At 41.7% G+C, this 19,232-nt stretch overlaps 1 protein-coding gene across 9 annotated transcripts in view; it reads right to left on the reverse strand.

The window, feature by feature from the left end:
• Positions 1-19,232, reverse strand: part of foxj3 (forkhead box J3) — a 171,570-nt gene that overhangs the window by 62,827 nt on the left and 89,511 nt on the right. For all 9 annotated transcript variants that reach the window (XM_038773172.1, XM_038773171.1, XM_038773170.1 and 6 more), the window contains exons 3-5: positions 16,473-16,547; positions 3,025-3,108; positions 1,341-1,442 (exon numbers count right to left, since the gene is read on the reverse strand). In XM_038773172.1, the coding sequence (XP_038629100.1) occupies positions 1,341-1,442; positions 3,025-3,108; positions 16,473-16,547 (261 nt within the window). The remainder of the gene's footprint in view (positions 1-1,340; positions 1,443-3,024; positions 3,109-16,472; positions 16,548-19,232) is intronic.

Below are 19,232 nucleotides of genomic sequence, written 5' to 3' on the forward strand. Positions count from 1 at the left end.
TTAAGGGGAACAGAGAGCAGGGTTTTCCTGCATGTAAGCGAGTTAATTCAACAGTTTGTAGTCCATTATCTCCAATTCAAGGGTACCACTTTATAAATAAAGGATTCTAATTTTCAGTTTAGCAAACGTAATACAGATCACTTAGGTGATGGAGAACATGAACTGTGCCTGCACAATTTAAGTTCATTTAATTGCTTGCTGATTTATTTGAGGCATCTCTACAAATCAAATGAAAGACTCAGAACAGCCTTTTAAAAGAAATATGTTTAAAAAAAAAGAACTCCCCTGGGGTTAGAAACACTTAATACCGAGGATCAAATTCAGCCCAAAGTTATGGTCCGAGAACTTTCTCAGTCTGTTGGCTGAGAATCTGATTTGAAATAGATTTTGATAGCCTCAGTCGGGTTTGCAGCAGGGGTAAAACTACACCATAAACATGCCTTAATTTGCTACCGGACCCGTTCTTACAAGATGGTTGACATGGGGAATGCAGGGAAAAAGATAGGTGTGGGCAGTGAGCTTTTTTGAGTTTTAAGTTAAAACATATTGTTGGGGTAGAATAGGAGAAACTTTATTCTGCATCTATCAGTGCTGTGCTCCGACCAGTGAGAGACACCAGAGGTGTCAAAAGTTTGAGATTTCACAACACGAACATTCCTCATGTCAATGCACAACATTCATTTAAAAAGCCTTCTGGACTGACATCTATAAACTAGAACCGAATTTCAAAAATAGTGCACGCACAGAAGGAATTCGCCCTGTTCCAAGCAGAGTTTCTGCACTGAATCTACTGAGTTTTTGCAAGATGGCAACAGGATTAAAAGTTTTAATTTGGAATGGTACAATGTGTCATGCCAGGGACTGGCAGGACATAAACAAGCTCCCCACAGAGATTCTCAATCACTTCAGGGGAAATGCTGAATGGAGGCTGGGAAATATGGATAATGAAAAAAAAAGTCAAAAGCACCCATTATTGCTTACTTTCAAGATGATTACTGATTACACCTGCCAAATCATTTCAGAGAGAGAGACTACAATGGGCAAAGATACCTTTCAAGTCATGTAAATTACTTTGTTCCATTATAAACTGCTTAATGCAATTTTGTGCTAATTTAGCAGTGCATTCAAATTAGGGGGGAAAATGGCAAATTAAAAATGACTAATCCTTACTCAACTGTGGTTTAGAAAAGGATAAAACAATTAGATCTAACAAGTCTTCTTAAATAGACTTCAGTAATTGCTATCACTATTGTATGGTTCACAGGAAATTTGATTTCTTGCTGTTATAAACACGTAACGAAAGCTACAATGACAAGAAGGTAGAATTAAAGGAACAGTACTTTGTTAGTCACAGTGTTGATTGCCAAGGTTGGAGAGGCACTTCCAGAGATGATGCAGTCCATTCCTAAAGGCTCAGAGTCCAGACTGTAGGGCGTTGAGGCCTGTAACAAAGCAGCAGAGCACAGGGACACATATACAAGTTATATTTGGAGGCCTGAAATAATTATAGATCAAATGCCATTCACACCACGCCCCCATCCAGTCAACCAAAATAAAATCATATTCCTAATTATGCCTACTGGGAAGTCGAAACAGATTAAGAATAGAGCCAGGACCCAGAATAGACATGAAATTTGTCCCCAGCCCCTCCTGTCTCCACACGTTAGTAGAGACATCTATTGCTTTTGCAGCCTTTGATCATTCAATATAGCCAATTTGAAATTACAGGCGCCCATTATTGTCATGGATCTACATGTTAATTACTAGTCAGAGTTAAAACTATTTCAGAAAAGGCTGGAATAGAAAAATACCTACAAATCTGTTGCTCGCTGACGACAGTGGTACAGTGGTTAGCACTGTTGCCACACACAGTCATGGACCCGGGTTCAATTCCGACTGTGGGGAGTTTGTACGTTCTCCCCGTGTCTGTGTAGGTTTCTTATGGGTGTTCTGGCTTGTTCCCACAGTCCAAAGATGTGTGGGTTAGGTGGATTGGCCAAGCTAAATTGCCCTTAGTGTCCAGGGATATGCAGGTTAGGTTATGAGGTTACGGAAATACGGCAGGGTGGACAGGGGAGTGGACTTGGGTAAAGTGCTCTTTTGAAGGGTTGGTGCAGACTCGATGGACTGAATGGTCTCCTTCTGCACTTCAGGGACTCTATAATTCTATCTTGGACTTGATTGTTTATATGTACCTAAATCGCTATTTAGCCGGTGGCAGATTTTTTAATACTGCAGTACTGTCAGCATGTTGTTAAATTAAAAATATAAACCTTTCCTTGGAGAACAGCAGACATGCTTATGAAGGCAAGCAAAGATGAGTTCACCGAGTTGAAGTGCGGCAAATAAAATTACACAATACCAAAAAGCTCCAGATGCCACAGTATGTACTAACCCATAAGATCTCGACTGATGCTAGTGTTCGCTGTCACAGGAGATCAACTGTCTCTCTAAATCTAAGACAGTAAATTTAAATTTCTGGATGTTGGTGTGACCAGATGAATGGCAACGATGAGAACCTACAGGCCAGAAATTTGCTGTTTGCCCTTTCCACCAATATGAATCTACATTTCACAGTAATAACCCTCCATTTATTGTATTTTCATGTTTTATAGTGTCATATAATTGAAGAGTTTTAGAAAGGGTTTAGGGTTAAAACCAGGAATGCAACATTAGATGATCCAAATCATACACGCTTTTCTTGTTAAGTACATAGATGGTTTACCTTTTGACATTAACAGGTATCTTTAAGAAGTTGTTCATTTACAGTCTAAATAATATGCTTTGGAGAGGGTGAGCTCCAAGGAGAGTATTCTAAACGTAAAACAAAATATTGGAACCATACACACAAATCAGAGACATCACTCTGTGACCAATCAGGCGTAAAACAATGTATTTATATTTCATGATGTACCACATTACAACTTCAAGGTACTCCTCCACTGCCAAACAAAAAATCTTCAATGATCATCTCTCACTCCAATTGTAATTTCATAAGCAGATAAAACCAAGATTTAGACCTACCCTTTCTCCTGATCGCGGCCTCTTTTTTGGCCGAGTGGGTAGTGTATCCTCCTTTGGATTAGCGTCAATGGCCCAGTATGATCCCTAAAATAGAACATCACAAAGTAGTAAGCAGCCATATTACTCAGGGTATTGGGACATTACCTTTTATTACAGTTACATGCATCTACAATCAATGGATCAGTCAAGCAAGTGGCATATCTGCTGCAAGTTAGTTGCTGTAGATACCTTAAAATTCAGTGGCATCAATCATTCCAATAAATGGATCCCATGGCCTTATTCCAGAGCTGGCTCATAACTGCCCAATATCTACTTATCTACTTACAAGCTAGACATGGGTCATAGAATCATAAAATCCCGACAATGCAGAAAGAGGCCATTTGGCCCATCAGGTCTGTACCGATGCTCTGAAAGAGCACCCTACCTAGGTCCAAACCCCGACCCTATTCCTGTAACCCCACCTAACCGTTGGACACTAAGGGGCAATTTAGCATAGCCAATCTACCTACCCAACACTTCTTTGGGTTGTGGGGGTGAGACCCTAGAAGACACAGGGAGAATGTGCGAACTCCACACTGACAGTGACCCGGGGCCAGGATCGAACCAGGGTCCTCGGCACCCTGATGCAGCAGTGTTAACCACTGTGCCACCATGCTCCCTAAGCAACAGTTATGAGCAGACTCAATTCATTCATGCAGTATAACATGTCTGCATAATAAAACAAATAATGAACATACTATGCATTCCCACTGCAGTTGCTCACCTTGCCTGGCAAAAAACATCGAACTCTTTCATTCGGACGTTAAGACCAAGTAGCTTTCTGTTCAGAAACCTAACTCGTCAGTACATGCTTTTTTGTGTTTTGTGTGTGTTCACAACCAAAGGTTGCCAAACAACTGCTGCCAACCATCCAGGCTATGGGACTTCCAAAACATGAGGGATGTATATTGATCACCATGACAAATAAATTTATGATCCAAATGTAATCTTTTTAAAATGCTTTCTTCATAAAACTGGTTAATAAATTCCAAAATGTGAGTTTCCTCTAGTAGTCATCTCCTTAGGACTGCTCTCAGGAGCATTCTCTCATGATGCTTCTATAAGAGAGCACAGCTGACTGTGAAAACACAGATTTCACTTTGCTGAAAGTGGCCCAACTGAGATAATCAACAGCACTGGACATGAAAAATGTGGGTTTATGAATCTGCCATTTAGTTAAAGCTGTCTATTTCTGTAAAAATAATGAAATGGTCTCTACATTTATACTCAAAAGTACTCGTGTCTCTGAATTTTATAGCTGATCAGTCAAACATACAACAAGCCAGAGAAAGGTATATGGAGTAATAAAAGCAAAATACTGCGGGAGCTAGATATCTGAAATAAAAACAGAAAATACTGAATAAACTCAGCAGGTCTGGCAGCATCTGTGGAGAGAGAAACAGAGTTAAGGTGTCTAAACATTAAATCCGAAACATTGACTGTTTCTCTCTCTCTGCAGATGTTGTTAGACCTGCTGAGTTTCTCCAGCATTTTCTGTTTCTAATTATAAAATATATATTGAGATTGCGCTCCTTCAGCAGGAATCATTTTAGAGGGAAGTAGAAAAGCATTACAGGACTAACATCAACATTGCTTGGACTGTTGCTCGATTCTTTAGTAGTAAGATATTTATAATCTTAGGGATATATTATAGGACAACATCAGCATAGGTATCTAGTGAAATTAGACTATTCTCAAATATTCCATCCTTCTCCCCAGCAATCAGTGGGTACCTAATTAAATAGTGTCGGTTTTCTGCATATTTGACTCAATATTTTCAGTTTATTTTGGAGGGAGAGAGGATTTCAGTTGCACTTGAACTGTGTGACACCATGAGTGAGCATTCTGAAGTATTAAGCTGTTAACATCATAGAGCCGTTTAATCAAGAGATACTGGAATTATCTAAGCGTAGAAGCTTTGAAGAGTGCGGTCAAGGGAAAGTATTATTAGCAGCAATGCCAAATAACACCTGTTGTCCTGTAAAAGGTTGATCCTGGTCATGTTGGTGTGTGCATGTTTTATGTATGTAGTTAATTTTGTCATGTTTGTAACTTGGAATAATTGCACATGGGTAAATCTCAAGTGTATGTATTGCCCCACTGTTGCCAAGTGCGTCCATATCCCAAACTGAGCAGATTCAACAACAGTGGGGGCGAAATCAATTACAAAGCTTTAAAATGGAAGGTTCTCATTTTATATTTGAATGAGTACGGATAAGAGATGGGTTACAAGTAAAGTGGTACAGTAAAAACTGATGCTCCTTGGATTAGTATAGAAATTAAAGTAAAATTTGGGGGGGTGGGGGGGTGGAGGGATTAAACAAGGTTTTATAGATCAGTTAATGAGCTCTAAAAGCCGTATTACCAGAGACTATTAAAGACAAGGGGTAATTCAACACATGTGGAAAAAGGCAAGCCTGACTTTGGGTTCTACGAGAAAATAATAGTGTAGTGATAAATAAAATCCATTGGATGCAAATTTAGCAGAAATGTTTGATAAAATTAAGGTGCTCTGTAATAATGGAATGTGATGTCAACTAAAGGGCAGAAAATAGAGACTCCTGGTTAATGGATCTTTTTGGGTTAAAGGGTGTAAACAATGGTGTATCTATCCCTGGGATGTGTATTCAGTTCAATGCCCTTCATAATATCAATTTGGACCTGGGCAGAGAGAGCACAATATCAAAATCCATGTATGACAAAAATTGAGTGGGATAACTGAAAACAACTTGTGAGCAGCTTCAGGATCACAGGTAGCTTTTTAAATTGACATCACAAAATTAAATACAAGAATGATGAGATGCTATATATGGGGAAGAGGAATATGAAAATATTTGCATATTTTGATAAGCGAGCAAAGGATTTTTGGGTTCAGACACAGCCTTTAGAAATGGGACAGTAAATTGAGAATACAAAGTCCTTGATTTCATCAGGAGGGGCATGGTACAAACACAAATAAATATTAAACTACAAGTGTCAGTTGTGGCTCAGTTGGTAACATTCTTACCTTGGAACAAACAGAGTTCTCTGGAGGATGGAAGGGCTAGAGTTATAGAGTTTTCACACAGGGGCTGGTTTAGCTCACTCGGCTAAATCGCTGGCTTTTAAAGCAGACCAAACAGGCCAGCAGCACGGTTCGCTTCCTGTACCAGCCTCCCCGGACAGGTGCCAGAATGTGGCGACTAGGGGCTTTTCACAGTAACTTCATTGAAGCCTACTCATGACAATAAGCGATTTTCATTTTCAGAAAGAGACCCTTTGGCCCATCATGCCCACGCTTGCCATCAAGCAGCTATCTACTCTAATCCCATTTTACAGCACTTGGCCCAGCCTTGTATGCTATGGCGCTTCAAGAGCTCATCTAAATACTTCTCAAACGTTACGAGGGTTTCCACCTCTACCACACTTTTAAGCGGTAGAGTTTCAGATTCCAATCGCCATCTGGGTGAAACAGATTTTCCTCACATCCCCTCTAAACTTCCTGCCAATTAGTATAAATCTATGCCCTCTGGTTATTGACTCTGCTGCAAAGGGGAAAAGTTCCTTCCTGTCCACCCTATCTATGCCTCTCATAATTTTATACACCTCAAACAGGGTTCCCCCTCAGCCTTCTCTGCTCCAAGGAAAACAACCCCAGTCTATCCAGTCTCTCGAGAGTGGAAACATTCCAGCCCAGACAGGACAGCACGGTAGCATTGTGGATAGCATAATTGCTTCACAGCTCCAGGGTCCCAGGTTCGATTCCGGCTTGGGTCACTGTCTGTGCAGAGTCTGCACATCCTCCCCGTGTGTGCATGGGTTCCCTCTGGGTGCTCTGGTTTCCTCCCACAGTCCAAAGATGTGCAGGTTAGGTGGGTTGGCCATGGTAAATTGCCCTTAGTGTTGGGTTGGGTTACTGGGATAGGGTGGAGGTGTTGACCTTGGGTAGGGTGCTCTTTCCAAGAGCCAGTGCAGACACGATGGGCCGAATGGCCTCCTTCTGCACAGTAAATTCTATGATATCCTGGTTTTTGCCCTTTCTAGTGCAATCACTTCCTTCCTATAGTGCGGCGACCAGAACTGCACAGTACCGAAGCTGTGGCCTAACCAGTGTTTTATACAGCTCCATCATAACCTCCCTGCTCTTCTATTCGGTGCCTTAACTACCTTATCTACCTGTCTTGCTGTGTTCATGGATCTATGGACATGCACACCAATGTCCCTCTGTACTTCCTAGGGTCCTACAATTCATTGCTTATTTCCTTGCCTTGTTAGTCCTCCCAAAATGCATTACCTCACACTCTTCAGGGTTAAATTCCACTTGTCACTGTTGTGCCCACCTAACCAATTTGTTTATATTGTCATGTAATCAAAAGCTTTCCTCCTGTAGCCACCTGGGTTGGCCACTTTCCGATTCCAAAATGGAGATCCGCTAAGAATGCAGGGAGAATTGGCCAAGCGCAGGGAACCAAGCAGGTGCAAAGTTTCCTGTATATTAGGACTTGCAGAACCCAGACGGAACCGAAACCAAAAAAACATCTGTATAGTAATGAGCGATCCCCGGGAACAATTGGATACATTAAAGTAATCAAGACCAAACCAGACTCCTCGGCACCAGCAGGAGCCAAGACAAAGGAAGGCCAACGGACACTTAGGAACCGCCCAGCGATCAGGGAACAGCTCCAGTATTGGAGAAATCGATCCAAGTGATCAGAACTTAGTCCAATCACTTGGAACCAGGTACAGGGACTGCCTTTTAGAGTCCCCAAGTTCAATTCATCCTTCTTGGCAGGGTCTCTCAGCAGCTCGAAACAACCCTTGACCGTGACCTGGCTAGCAGCTGCACCAACCAAGTAAGTGTCCAGTCAATGCACGCTACGAGATAGGCGCTCCTAACCATTAGTCCATACCAGCTGGAAGCCTGCAGACTCAGAATCGAACGAAAGGCCATTTGTTCCCCTGACCCAGTGGGCCAGTTTCCAAAGCTAAGTATTGGCCTTTTAGTGTTAGAAATAGTCTAGTGAGTAGTATTTTATGCATGAGTAGCGATTGACTGTGTATATAATAAATGTGTTTTGATTTGAACCTTACTAACTGGTGTATTGAGTTATTGATCAGCACTTGAACTTGAACCTCGTGGTGGTATCATAAAGATACCTGACGACTCTAGAGCAAGGTGATTAAACAGAGCAAATTAAGTAAAGCACAACGAGCAACACTCACTATTTACACCACTAATTTTATATAATCTGCAAACTTACTGTTCATATCTCCTACATTCACATCCAGATCATTAAATGTCCACTACAAACAGCATGGGACCTATATCCGAGCCCTGTAGAACACCACTGGATGCAGGCTTCTAGTCACAAAAACAACCTTTGACCATCACACTCCACCTCCTGCTACAACGCCAATTTTAGGTCCAATTTTCCAAATTGCCCTCGATGGGCTCTACCTTCTTGATCAGCCTCCCAGGCAAAACCTTGTCAAATCCTATTGAAGTTCATGTAGACTACACCAACTGCACTGTCCTAATCTACACACCTAGTCAGCTCCTCAAAAAATTCAACCACATTTGCAAGATATGATCTTCCTTTGTCAAAACTATGCTGACTACCTTTGACAAATCCTTGCCTCCACAAGTGGAGATTAATGCTGCTCCTCAAATTTTTTTCCAATCATTTCCCTACCACTGAAGTTAGACTCGCTGGCCTGTAATTTCCTGGTTTATCCCTACCATCCTTCTTGAATGATGGTACCTTATTAGCTGTCCTCCAGTCCTCTGGCACCTCTACTGTGGAAATGGGCCCAACCTCAAAGTGTGGTGGAGGAAGATTCAATTGAGGCCTTCAAAAGAGAGCTAGATAATTATTAAAAGTGAAAAGATTTGCAGGGATATAAGAAAAAATAGGGGTGTGGGTCCAGGTGATTGCTCTTCCAGAAAGCCCACAAAGAAATGAAAGGCAAATGGCCTCCTTCTGTGTTGTAGCCATTCTATGATTATCACATTGCTGTTTTTGGAAGTTTGAGACAGCTTGCTGTGCCGAGTTTCCTACATTACAACAGTGACTACACCTCAAAAAGTGCTTAACTGACTGTAACGTGATTTAAGACTGATGGTCTTGAAACATACTTTATAAATGCACGTGCTTTATAAACATGCTTTATTAATACACACACTAACCCAGGCTTTTAACCCTTACTGTACCAAATGAGGTTGGTTATGTGATGAATGCAGGAATTTCAGATATATTGTATTATAGGTATTTGGTGCAGTAAGGGTTAAAAGCCTGGGTTAGTGTGCGTATGACTGCGGCTATCATATTTTAAAAGAATCCTGGTTCAAAAGGTAAGTATGTTTTGGGAGCAAGGGGTGCAATTAGGGCATCATAAAAAGCTTGGGCTAATGCAATTTTGTTTGGATTAAGGGGGCTCTTTTACTAGACCAGAGAAAGTTAGGAGATTTGAATGAGTTGTTCAAAATTTGATACAGTGAATAGGAGAAAATCCATTTACACTAGGCTGCAAGTTGAAATGGGGTATAAAATGAAGCTCACTAAAAAATGGTATGGATATTTATTTTATGCAGGGGTTGTTGGTATATGAATTGCCCTACTAAAAACACTGATGAAAACATTTGTAATAATGTTTAAGAAAAGCAGTAAAATATTTGAAAAGGTTGAACAAGGTAGAAAAAAAAGGCAGTGGAAATGGACCGGACAGCACCTTTCACGACCACTGGGCCCGCTCTACAGCCAATTAAAAACTTGCAAATTGCAGTTTCAGTTCGAGTGTGAGAAATAGAGCAGACAATTTGTGCATATCCCAATCCCACAGCAATTCAATAGTGCCTTGAGATATTTTACATCCACCCGAGTAGGTAGATGGGGCCTTGGTTTAATGCCTCATCCAAAAGCCTGCACATCCAACAATGTAGCGATCCCTTACAATTGCACTGGAATGGCTGCCTTGAGCCCTGAAGTGGGATGTGAATCCACAACCTTTGCTCATAAGTGAAGGTGCTGCCAACTGAGCCACGGCTGCACTTCCAGGTTGCTACCCTCCTTGACAGAGTGGTTACAGACACAATGGCTAAATGGCCCCCACGTCCATTCTATGATTCTTCTCCGTTTTCAATCTCAAAGTCAAGGAACTAGTCCCAACACCAGCAGAGGTCTGGCATGGTCTGATCCAACCTGGTCAATGGCACCTGCATCACCAATGCCCTCTCAATCTAGGAAAACATTTGAGCCACAACTGGCCACATGACCTGCCTGACACCACCTCCTAAAGATGAGGAATTCTCCACTTTGAAGCAAATTTAAAAAATTTCAACTTGAGACCTGATATTTCATATCAAAGCTCCAAAACCTAGGACTTGGCTCTCCACTCTGCAACTGGATCCTCGATTTTCTGACCAACAGACCACAATCAGTAAGAATGAACAACACCTCCTCCATAATAGTCCTCAATACCAGGGCCCCACAAGGCTGCGTACTTAGCCCCCATCCTTAGCTCCCTTTACACACACGACTGCATGGCAAAACTTGGTTCCAACTCCATCTACAAGTTTGCTGACGATATGACCATATTGGGCTGGATCTCGAATAACAACGAGTCAGAATACAGGAGGGAGATAGAGAATCTAGTGGAGTGGTGTAGCGACAACAATCTCTCCCTCAATGCCAGCAAACTAAAGAGCTGGTCACTGACTTCAGGAAGCAAAGTATTGTACACACCCCCGTCAGCATCAACGGGGCAGAGGTGGAGATGGTTAGCAGTTTCAAATTCCTAGGGGTGCACATCTCCAAAAATCTGTCCTGGTCCACCCACGTCGACGCCACCACCAAGAAAGCACAACAGCGCCGATACATCCTCAGGAAACTAAGGAAATTCAGCATATCCACGTTAACCCGTACCAACTTTTACAGATGCACCATAGAAAGCATCCTATCAGGCTGCATCACAGCCTGGTATGGCAACTGCTCAGCCCAGGACCGCAAAAAACTTCAGAGGGTCGTGAATACCGCCCAGTCCATCACACAAACCTGCCTCCCATCCATTAACTCCATCTACACCTCCCGCTGCCTGGGGAAAGCGGGCAGCATAATCAAAGATCCCTCCCACCCGGTTTACTCACTCTTCCAACTTCTTCCATCGGGCAGGAGATACAGAAGTATGAGAACACGCACAAACAGACTTAAAAACAGCTTCTTCCCCACTGTCACCAGACTCCTAAATGACCCTCTTATGGACTAACCTCATTAACACTACACCCTGTGTGCTTCATCCGATGCCAGTCCTTATGTAGTTACATTGTATATCTAGTGTTGCCCTATTATGCATTTTCTTTTATTCTCTTTTTTTCCCATGTACTTAATGATCTGTTGAGCTGCTTGCAGAAAAATACTTTTCACTGTACCTCGGTACACGTGACAATAAACAAATCCAATCCAATCCAAATGTTCCTAGTGAACAAAATCAATTTTGCACTAATTGAGAATCTCATTCAAAGATGACACATATGGAAAAAATTTGTAGGAGGTGCTATTCGGAGATTTGGGTTGAGTCACATTGTTGGAAACCCACAGGTATCTTTACTCTGCATGTAATTGTGTGGTACCTGTTCTGTGAGTGCATGTTGCTAATTATAGTTGCATTGAAATGGAATTATTCCAACTCCAGGCACCGAGATTCTCCACCTTGATGATAATACAAATTTCATAAAACAAACACAATGAGTTTGCTCCCTTAGTAACGCCAGACATATTGCGTCAGACACAAGACTGGATAGCGACAAGAAAACATTACCATCTGCCAAAAAGGGCAAGGACCAACAGCAGAGTCCTAATCTGATAGCATTTGCCCCAAGTGCCAGATCTATTGTAGAGTTGTTAACAATAGTAATCTGTAAGGAGCTAAATCCAAGAGGCCCATGGTAAATGAATCGTATCCTCAAACGCACCTCTGCTCAATTATGAAGCATAGCTTAAATTGAAGCCAAGTCAATAGAATGAGAACAAATGTAATGAAAAGGATTAAAAGCTTTTGCTCCGTCCTAAATTTGGCTCAGCAGCAAATTGAAACATGTTGGAAAGGAACTCTGCCCAAAATTATGGGCATGAGTGAGAGCCAAGAAATGTCCCCTAGTGCCTAAAAATAAACTTTTCAGGTAATATAACAAATATTTAAGACTGAACTCAGCTTCTAATGAAAGCATGTCCTCGCATAATACAATATAATTGGGTTTCAAGTCCAAATTAAGTCTACTTAAATGGACTGGGGCCAGAAGGTATTAATTTATGAATGAAAATTCCCATGTACACGCTCAATAGAACCATGTTTATTCAGATCTCAACCTTCATTGGTACAAATACCTTACTTAACAGTTGTTCTCAAATTTTCTTCTCCACAAAAACAAATACACTGCCAGATGTCTAAATCAAATACAGAGATCCCCAGTCACACCCTGCAAGTACTGACGACACTCCCACAGACCTCTTAGAAATACTGACTAACCGCGGGGACGCCCTTTAGACAGGTATTTTAATAAAGCTCGGAAATTAAATACACAATCGGGAATCTGATTACCAAGACGAACAATTTAGAATCCTTGGACATCAATTTGAAAACTCATCCCTTACAGTCCTGCTGTTGTTGACAGCCGAAACGTCAGCAGCAGCCCGACAAATGAGGCGGTGCAACAGGCTCAGACACTGCCAAAACTCTTCCCATCCAAACACTTTTTTGGTGAAAAGCTCCCATTTAGCTCATTCATTCAACCCTCGCCAAAGAAAGACATGAATGTGAGGAGTAAGGGAAGGAAGAGGGAATTATATTTATGAAGTGTCCTTCATGACATCAGCACGTTCCAAAATACTTCACAGCCAATCGAATATTTCTAAAGTGCAGGCACTGTTGTAACGTAGGGAAATGAGATAGCCAATGTGCACACGGCAAGATCCCAAAAGTAGGAATGAGATAAATGAGCAGACCTTCTGTTTTCAATGCTGTTAGCCAAGATGTCACATTGGCCAAGGTATCAGCAAACATGCCTGCACTTCTGCAAATAATGTTATGAAAACTTTTACAGGGGTGGCATGTGGCACAGCGGTTAGCACTGAGACTGCGACGCTGAGGAACCGGGTTCGCATCCCGGCCCTGGGTCCCTGTCCGTGTGGAGTTTGCTCATTCTCCCCATGTCTGCGTGGGTTTCACCCCCACAACCCAAAGATGTGTAGGTTAGGTGGATTGGCCACGCTAAATTGCCCCTTAATTGGAAAAAAAATAATTGGGTACTCTAAAAAATAAATAAAATCTTTTATGCCCAATTGAAGACGCAAATGGGCCTCATCAGTTAAATTTCTTAACTAACTTGGCCTCTGACAGCGCTGCATTGCTTCAGCACTACAGGATTTGGTACTTAGGTTCTGGAGTAGAGTTTGAATCCTTGACCCTCTGGGTATGAGTGTCACCATTAAGACAAAGCCAACTGAAGAAAACTGCTTTTTGCTTTCATGCTGTGAAATACAACACACCATATAAAGGAGTAACTTCTACAGTACTTGGAGCCTATATGATTATAAACTTCTTGGAGCAACATGGTGGCTAGTACTGCTACCTCACAGCGTCAGGGACCCAGGTTAAATTCTGGTCTTAAGAGGTTCACAGCACGAAAACAGGCCCTTTGGCCCAACTTGTCCATGCCGCCCAGTTTTTAACCACTAAGCTAGTCCTAATTGCCCACATTTGGCGTATATTCTCTTTCCCATATAACTGTCTAAATGCTTTTTAAAAGACAAAATTGTAGCCGCCTCTACCACTGCCTCTGGCAGCTCATTCCAGACACTCACCACCTTCTGTGGCAAAAAAAAAAAAAAATCGCCCCTCTGGACAATCTCTAACCTCTCACCTTAAACCTATGCCCTCTAGTTTTAGACTCCCCTATCTTTCGGAAAAGATGTAGACTATCTACCTGATCTATGCCCCTCATTATTTTATAGACCACTATAAGGTCATTCCTAAGCCTCCTATGTTCCAGGGAAAATAGTCCCAGTCTATCCAGCCTCTCCTTATCATTCAAACCTTCAAATCCTGATGGCATCCAAGTAAATCTTTTCTGCACTCTTTCTAGTTTAATAATATCCTTGCTATAGTAGGGTGACCAGAACTGTACACAGTTTTCCAAGTGTGGCCACACGAATGTCTTGTACAACTTCAGCAATATGTCCAAACTCCTGTATTCAATGTTCTGACCAATGAAACTAAGTGTGTCGAATGCCTTCTTCACCACCATGTGCACCTGTGACTCCATTTTCAATGAGCTGTGAACCTGTACTCCAAGATCTCTTTGTTCTATAACTCTCCCCACCACCCGATGATTAACTGAGTAGGTCCTGCCCCGATTCGATCTATCAAAATGCATCACCTCACATTTATCCAAATTAAACTCCATCTGCCATTCATCGGCCCACTGGCCCAATTGATCAAGATCCCATTGCAATCCTAGATAACCTTCTTCACTGTCCACTATGCCACCAATCTTGGTGTCATCTGTAAACTTAATAACCATGCCTCCTAAATTCTCATCCAAATCATTTTTTAAAAAAAGTTTTGTGTACCCAATTCATTTTTTCCAATTAAGGGGCAATTTAGTGTGGCCAATCTACCTAGCTTGCACATCTTTGGGTTGTGGGGGCGAAACCCACGCAAACACGGGGAGAACGTGCAAACTCCACACGGACAGTGACCCAGAGCCAGGATCGAACCTGGGACCTCAGCGCCGTGAGGCAACAGGGCTAACCCACTGCACCACCGTGCTGCCCACCTCATCCAAATCATTAATATGAATAACAAATAACAGTGGACCCAGCACTAATCGAGGCACACGCTGGTCACAGGCCTCCAGTTTGAAAAACAACCCTCTACGACTACCCTTTGTCTTCTGTCGTCAAGCCAATTTTGTATCCAATTAGCTAGCTCACCCTGGATCCCGTGAGATTTAACCTTATGCAACAACCTACCATGTGGTAGGTTGCTAAAGTCCATGTAGACAACACTGACTGCACTGCCTTCACCTACCTTCTTGGTTACCCCTTCGAACAACTCAATCAAATTCGTGAGACATGAATTTCCAGTCACAAAGCCATGCTGACTGTCCCTAATCAGTCCTTGCCTCTCTAAATGCCTGTAGATCCTGCCTCTCAGAATACCTTCTAACAACTTACCCACCACAGATGTTAGGCTCACCCATCTGTAGTTCCCAAGCTTTTCCCTGCAGCCCTTCTTAAACAAAAGCGCAGCATTTGTTACCCTCCAATCTCAGGCACTTCACCTGTGGCTATCGACGATTCAAATATTACTGCTGGAGGTCCTGCAATTTCCTCCCTCGCCTCCCACAACGTCCTGGGATACATTCAATCAAATCCCGGGGATTTATCTACCTTAATATGCTTTAAGATTTCCAGCACCTCCTTCCCTGCAATATGTACACTCCTCAAGACATCACTATTTAGGTGGATTGGCCACGCTAAATTGCCCCTTAATTGGAAAAATAATAATTGGGTCATCTAAATTTTAAAAAAGACATCACTATTTCCCCAAGTTCGTTAACATGCATGCCTTTCTGAACAGTAAATATCAATGCGAAATATTCATTTAGGATTTCACCTCTCTCTTGTGGATCCGCACATAGATGACATTGTTATATAAATGCTATATAAATGCAACTTGTTGCAGTTAAGTTATATGGAGGAAAAAAGTACTGAACCAAAGAATCATATATTGGGAAATAAGAAAATAAGAACTGAGACGTACCCAGGAGAGATGCAGGCAGGTTAGAGGTTAGTTTATGTACAGGTCATAATATTAAAAAAAAGAATGGCAGAGACTATTACAGAGCATGACCCACCAGTGGATGCTCATGTTTGCCTACAGGTTCGCCCACAAACTTGAATTAGCATAAATCTGTAGTTTCCTGAATCAATCTCAATGCTTTTTAAAAATTATATAATGACAGAACTCAAACAGATTGGGTACAAGTTCAACAAATGCAATGCCACTGACAGCCTAAGTAGAAATGCTGCACCGGGGTCATACCATAACTGCCGTGTCACGGTCCTTTCAAACATGATATATTCTCAGCTAAAGTGAATACAAGTAACCATGGGTGGGAAAACATCTGTCAATCGATCCAACCGTCTGATATGAAGTCCTAAAAGGCCAATAATGGAGCAGTCCAAGGTGCAGACTGTTTAACTGGGCTGTCATAAGTGGCCATCACATCGGTGAGAATTTTGAAACTGGCACGGCGGCTATTTGCAGCACATACCTTTTAAGTTCAAAATACACTTCGTATTTTTCACTCTACATTAGTTTCCAAGTACAATGTCACGGCATGCAGCAAAATAAAATAAGCGTGCACCTACTTTGCCTGGGTCATCCTTGGACCGAGGCACTTTCAGGAAACATTTGTTTAACGATAAGTTGTGTCGAATGGAATTCTGGAAGAAAACACAGAGATCAATGTTAAAAGAATTAAATATCAAATGACATAAGCAAATTTTGCAATAACAAATTCAATATTCCGAACAACAAAAATATTGATGCAAGAAGTCACTGTTCCCGAGCAGTGTCAGAATGGCTGCTTTGTCCTTGGACTTATTAGAAGGTTTCCTAACTGGTTATTTCCTGGAAACAGCTTAATTTTTAAAACAAATGCATCAAGTGGGACAAATTTCTTGGTACATTGTCATGTATACTGTTAAATGAATGCCCATGGTTATCAAATTATCGTCAATTTCTGATCTGTGGTTTGCCCAAACTGAATTTACATAATCTTGAAACAGGTAAATGAGAAAGGAAACTAACCTTACAGCAGGTCAGGTAGCAACCATGGAGAGAAAGTTATCAAAGGTCGTTTTGGTCACCAAACAGAAATATTTCTCTCACCATCCGATGCAGCCTGACCTACTTGAACATTTTCTGCTTTAATTTTGGACTTCCAGCATCAGCAGTATGCTGCAGCAGTCTTTTTATGAGCCACGGTTAGATTCAATCCAAAGTCTTAAAAAGTAAAGCAACTGGGTCCTAGTCCATTGAATTATCAAACAATTTACAGAGTTGTTCTAACCATAGTTGAGGAGAATTCCCTGGTGGCTGAACTGGCAAATGTATAATTCCACAGGGATTTTCTGTTACCTTATGTAAATACCATTTTTCCTGGCTGTGCACAGTTAGGAAGCTACTTATCTACATGTGTCACAACAGCCAAGTCTGACTAACTATACAACTGGAAGCAAAGCCATTTACAACCTGTTCTATTACTAACTTTACTCAGTATCTCAAAGGATGGAACTTTTTTATTTGTTTGCATATACGACTGTGAAACCCAAGTCAAATCCAATCATAGAATCCCTACAATGCAGGAGGTTGTCATTCGGCCCATTGAGTTTGCATCAACCCTCTGAAAGGGCAGCCTACCTAAGCCCCTGTCCTATCTCTGTAATCCCACGTAACATTTGGACACTAAGGGGAAATATAACATGGCCAATCCACCTAACCTGCACATCTTTGGACTGTAGGAGGAAACTGGAGCACCCGCAAGCACGGAGAGAACGTGCAAACTCCAAGCAGTCACCCGAGGTCGGAATCGAACCTGGGTCCCCGGCACTGAGGCAACAGTGCCACCGCACCGCAGTGGCCATAATGCAGGCCGCACAGACGTAGGCACAATTCTGAGATAATTTAAGAAACTGATGACCATCAAATTTAGCTCCAAAGCCATTTGTGAATACATGGTAATATGTATACTGCAGGATTAAAGACCCTTCAAGTTTGGGGAAAACTTTTCAGTTGATAGGCAGGAACTCAGCATAAATTGTTTAATATTGAAGACCTAAACTCTCTTCCTGCAACATAGTGTATGGCAGTAGACAGATGGTTTGGATGAAAGATGACGACAAAGTTAAAATCCTCTCCTTCAACTAGTATTTTCTGGTAACTGGTGTTTTCCTATGCAGGATCAAAGCAACATGATCACCATAGTGATATATGGGACAAGCCAATAGGCAAGCATAAATGTTACAAATCTAATTACACTGGATTACAATTTAAAAGCTGTTACACAAGTTACAGTGACGTGTGAGGCACAGAGAAAAACACAATGAGAGTGTAAAGGTCATGTCCTTTATAGTGCATCATTACAGAACTATTTGGCTGATGGAAACTAACCCAATCAAAGGTATGTAATAGTGATTATTAGTGTAGGGCAGAGATTCAGCTGACAAGAACCAAATTTCATACTAATGTTAATAAAGCGGTACTGTACCATATTTTTAGAAAAGTACAATATCCATTATCCCAAACCCTTGGGGTCGATTAGGGCTGCACGATCGCACAGTGATTAGCACTGTTGCTTCACAGTGCCAGGGTCCCGGCTTGGGTCACTGTCTGTGCGGTGTCTGCACGTTCTCCCCGTGTCTGCGTGGGTTTCCCCGGGTGCTTCGGTTTCCTCCCACAAGTCCCGCAAGATGTGCTGTTAGCAGAATTGGACATTCTGAACTCTCCCTCCTGTCCCTGTGGAGTTTGCACATTCTCCTCATGTTTGTGTGGGTTCCGCCTCCACATCCCAAAGATGTGCAAGGTAGGTGGATTGGCCACGCTAAATTGTCCCTTTATTGGAAAAAATCAATTGTGTACTGAATTTTTAAAAAAATTAGATGGTTGACAACTCCTATAATACCGAGGGAGTGATACACTGTCAGACAAGCTGAAATGCTGAAACAGGCGCCGGAGTATGGCGACTAGGGGATTTTCACAGCAACTTCATTGCAGTGTTAATGTAAACCTACTTGTGACAATAATAATAAAGATGAATTAAAATTATTACTTTGGATTTCAGATAATTTTGGTTTTCAGATATCGCCTATACTTTTATTAAAGTAGCTTAAGCCAAGGCTAGCTATAACTAAACTTACTTATATTAAAACAGCCTAAGCTAGCTATTGTCTCTGGTAAATAAAATGCCCAGAAAAGCAAGATGCATCACTGAATAATAAATACAGAATACCTGTTCAGAATACCCAAGTTCTCGTCTGTGGCACCATCTGCTATTTTGTTTGCAGGAAATGGTTCATAAGGTAAACAGTGCAGGCAAACAACTCGACATCCCATGCTAAAGGTCGGGA

Source organism: Scyliorhinus canicula, chromosome 16 (assembly GCF_902713615.1).
Source record: "Scyliorhinus canicula chromosome 16, sScyCan1.1, whole genome shotgun sequence".
NCBI lineage: Eukaryota > Metazoa > Chordata > Chondrichthyes > Carcharhiniformes > Scyliorhinidae > Scyliorhinus > Scyliorhinus canicula.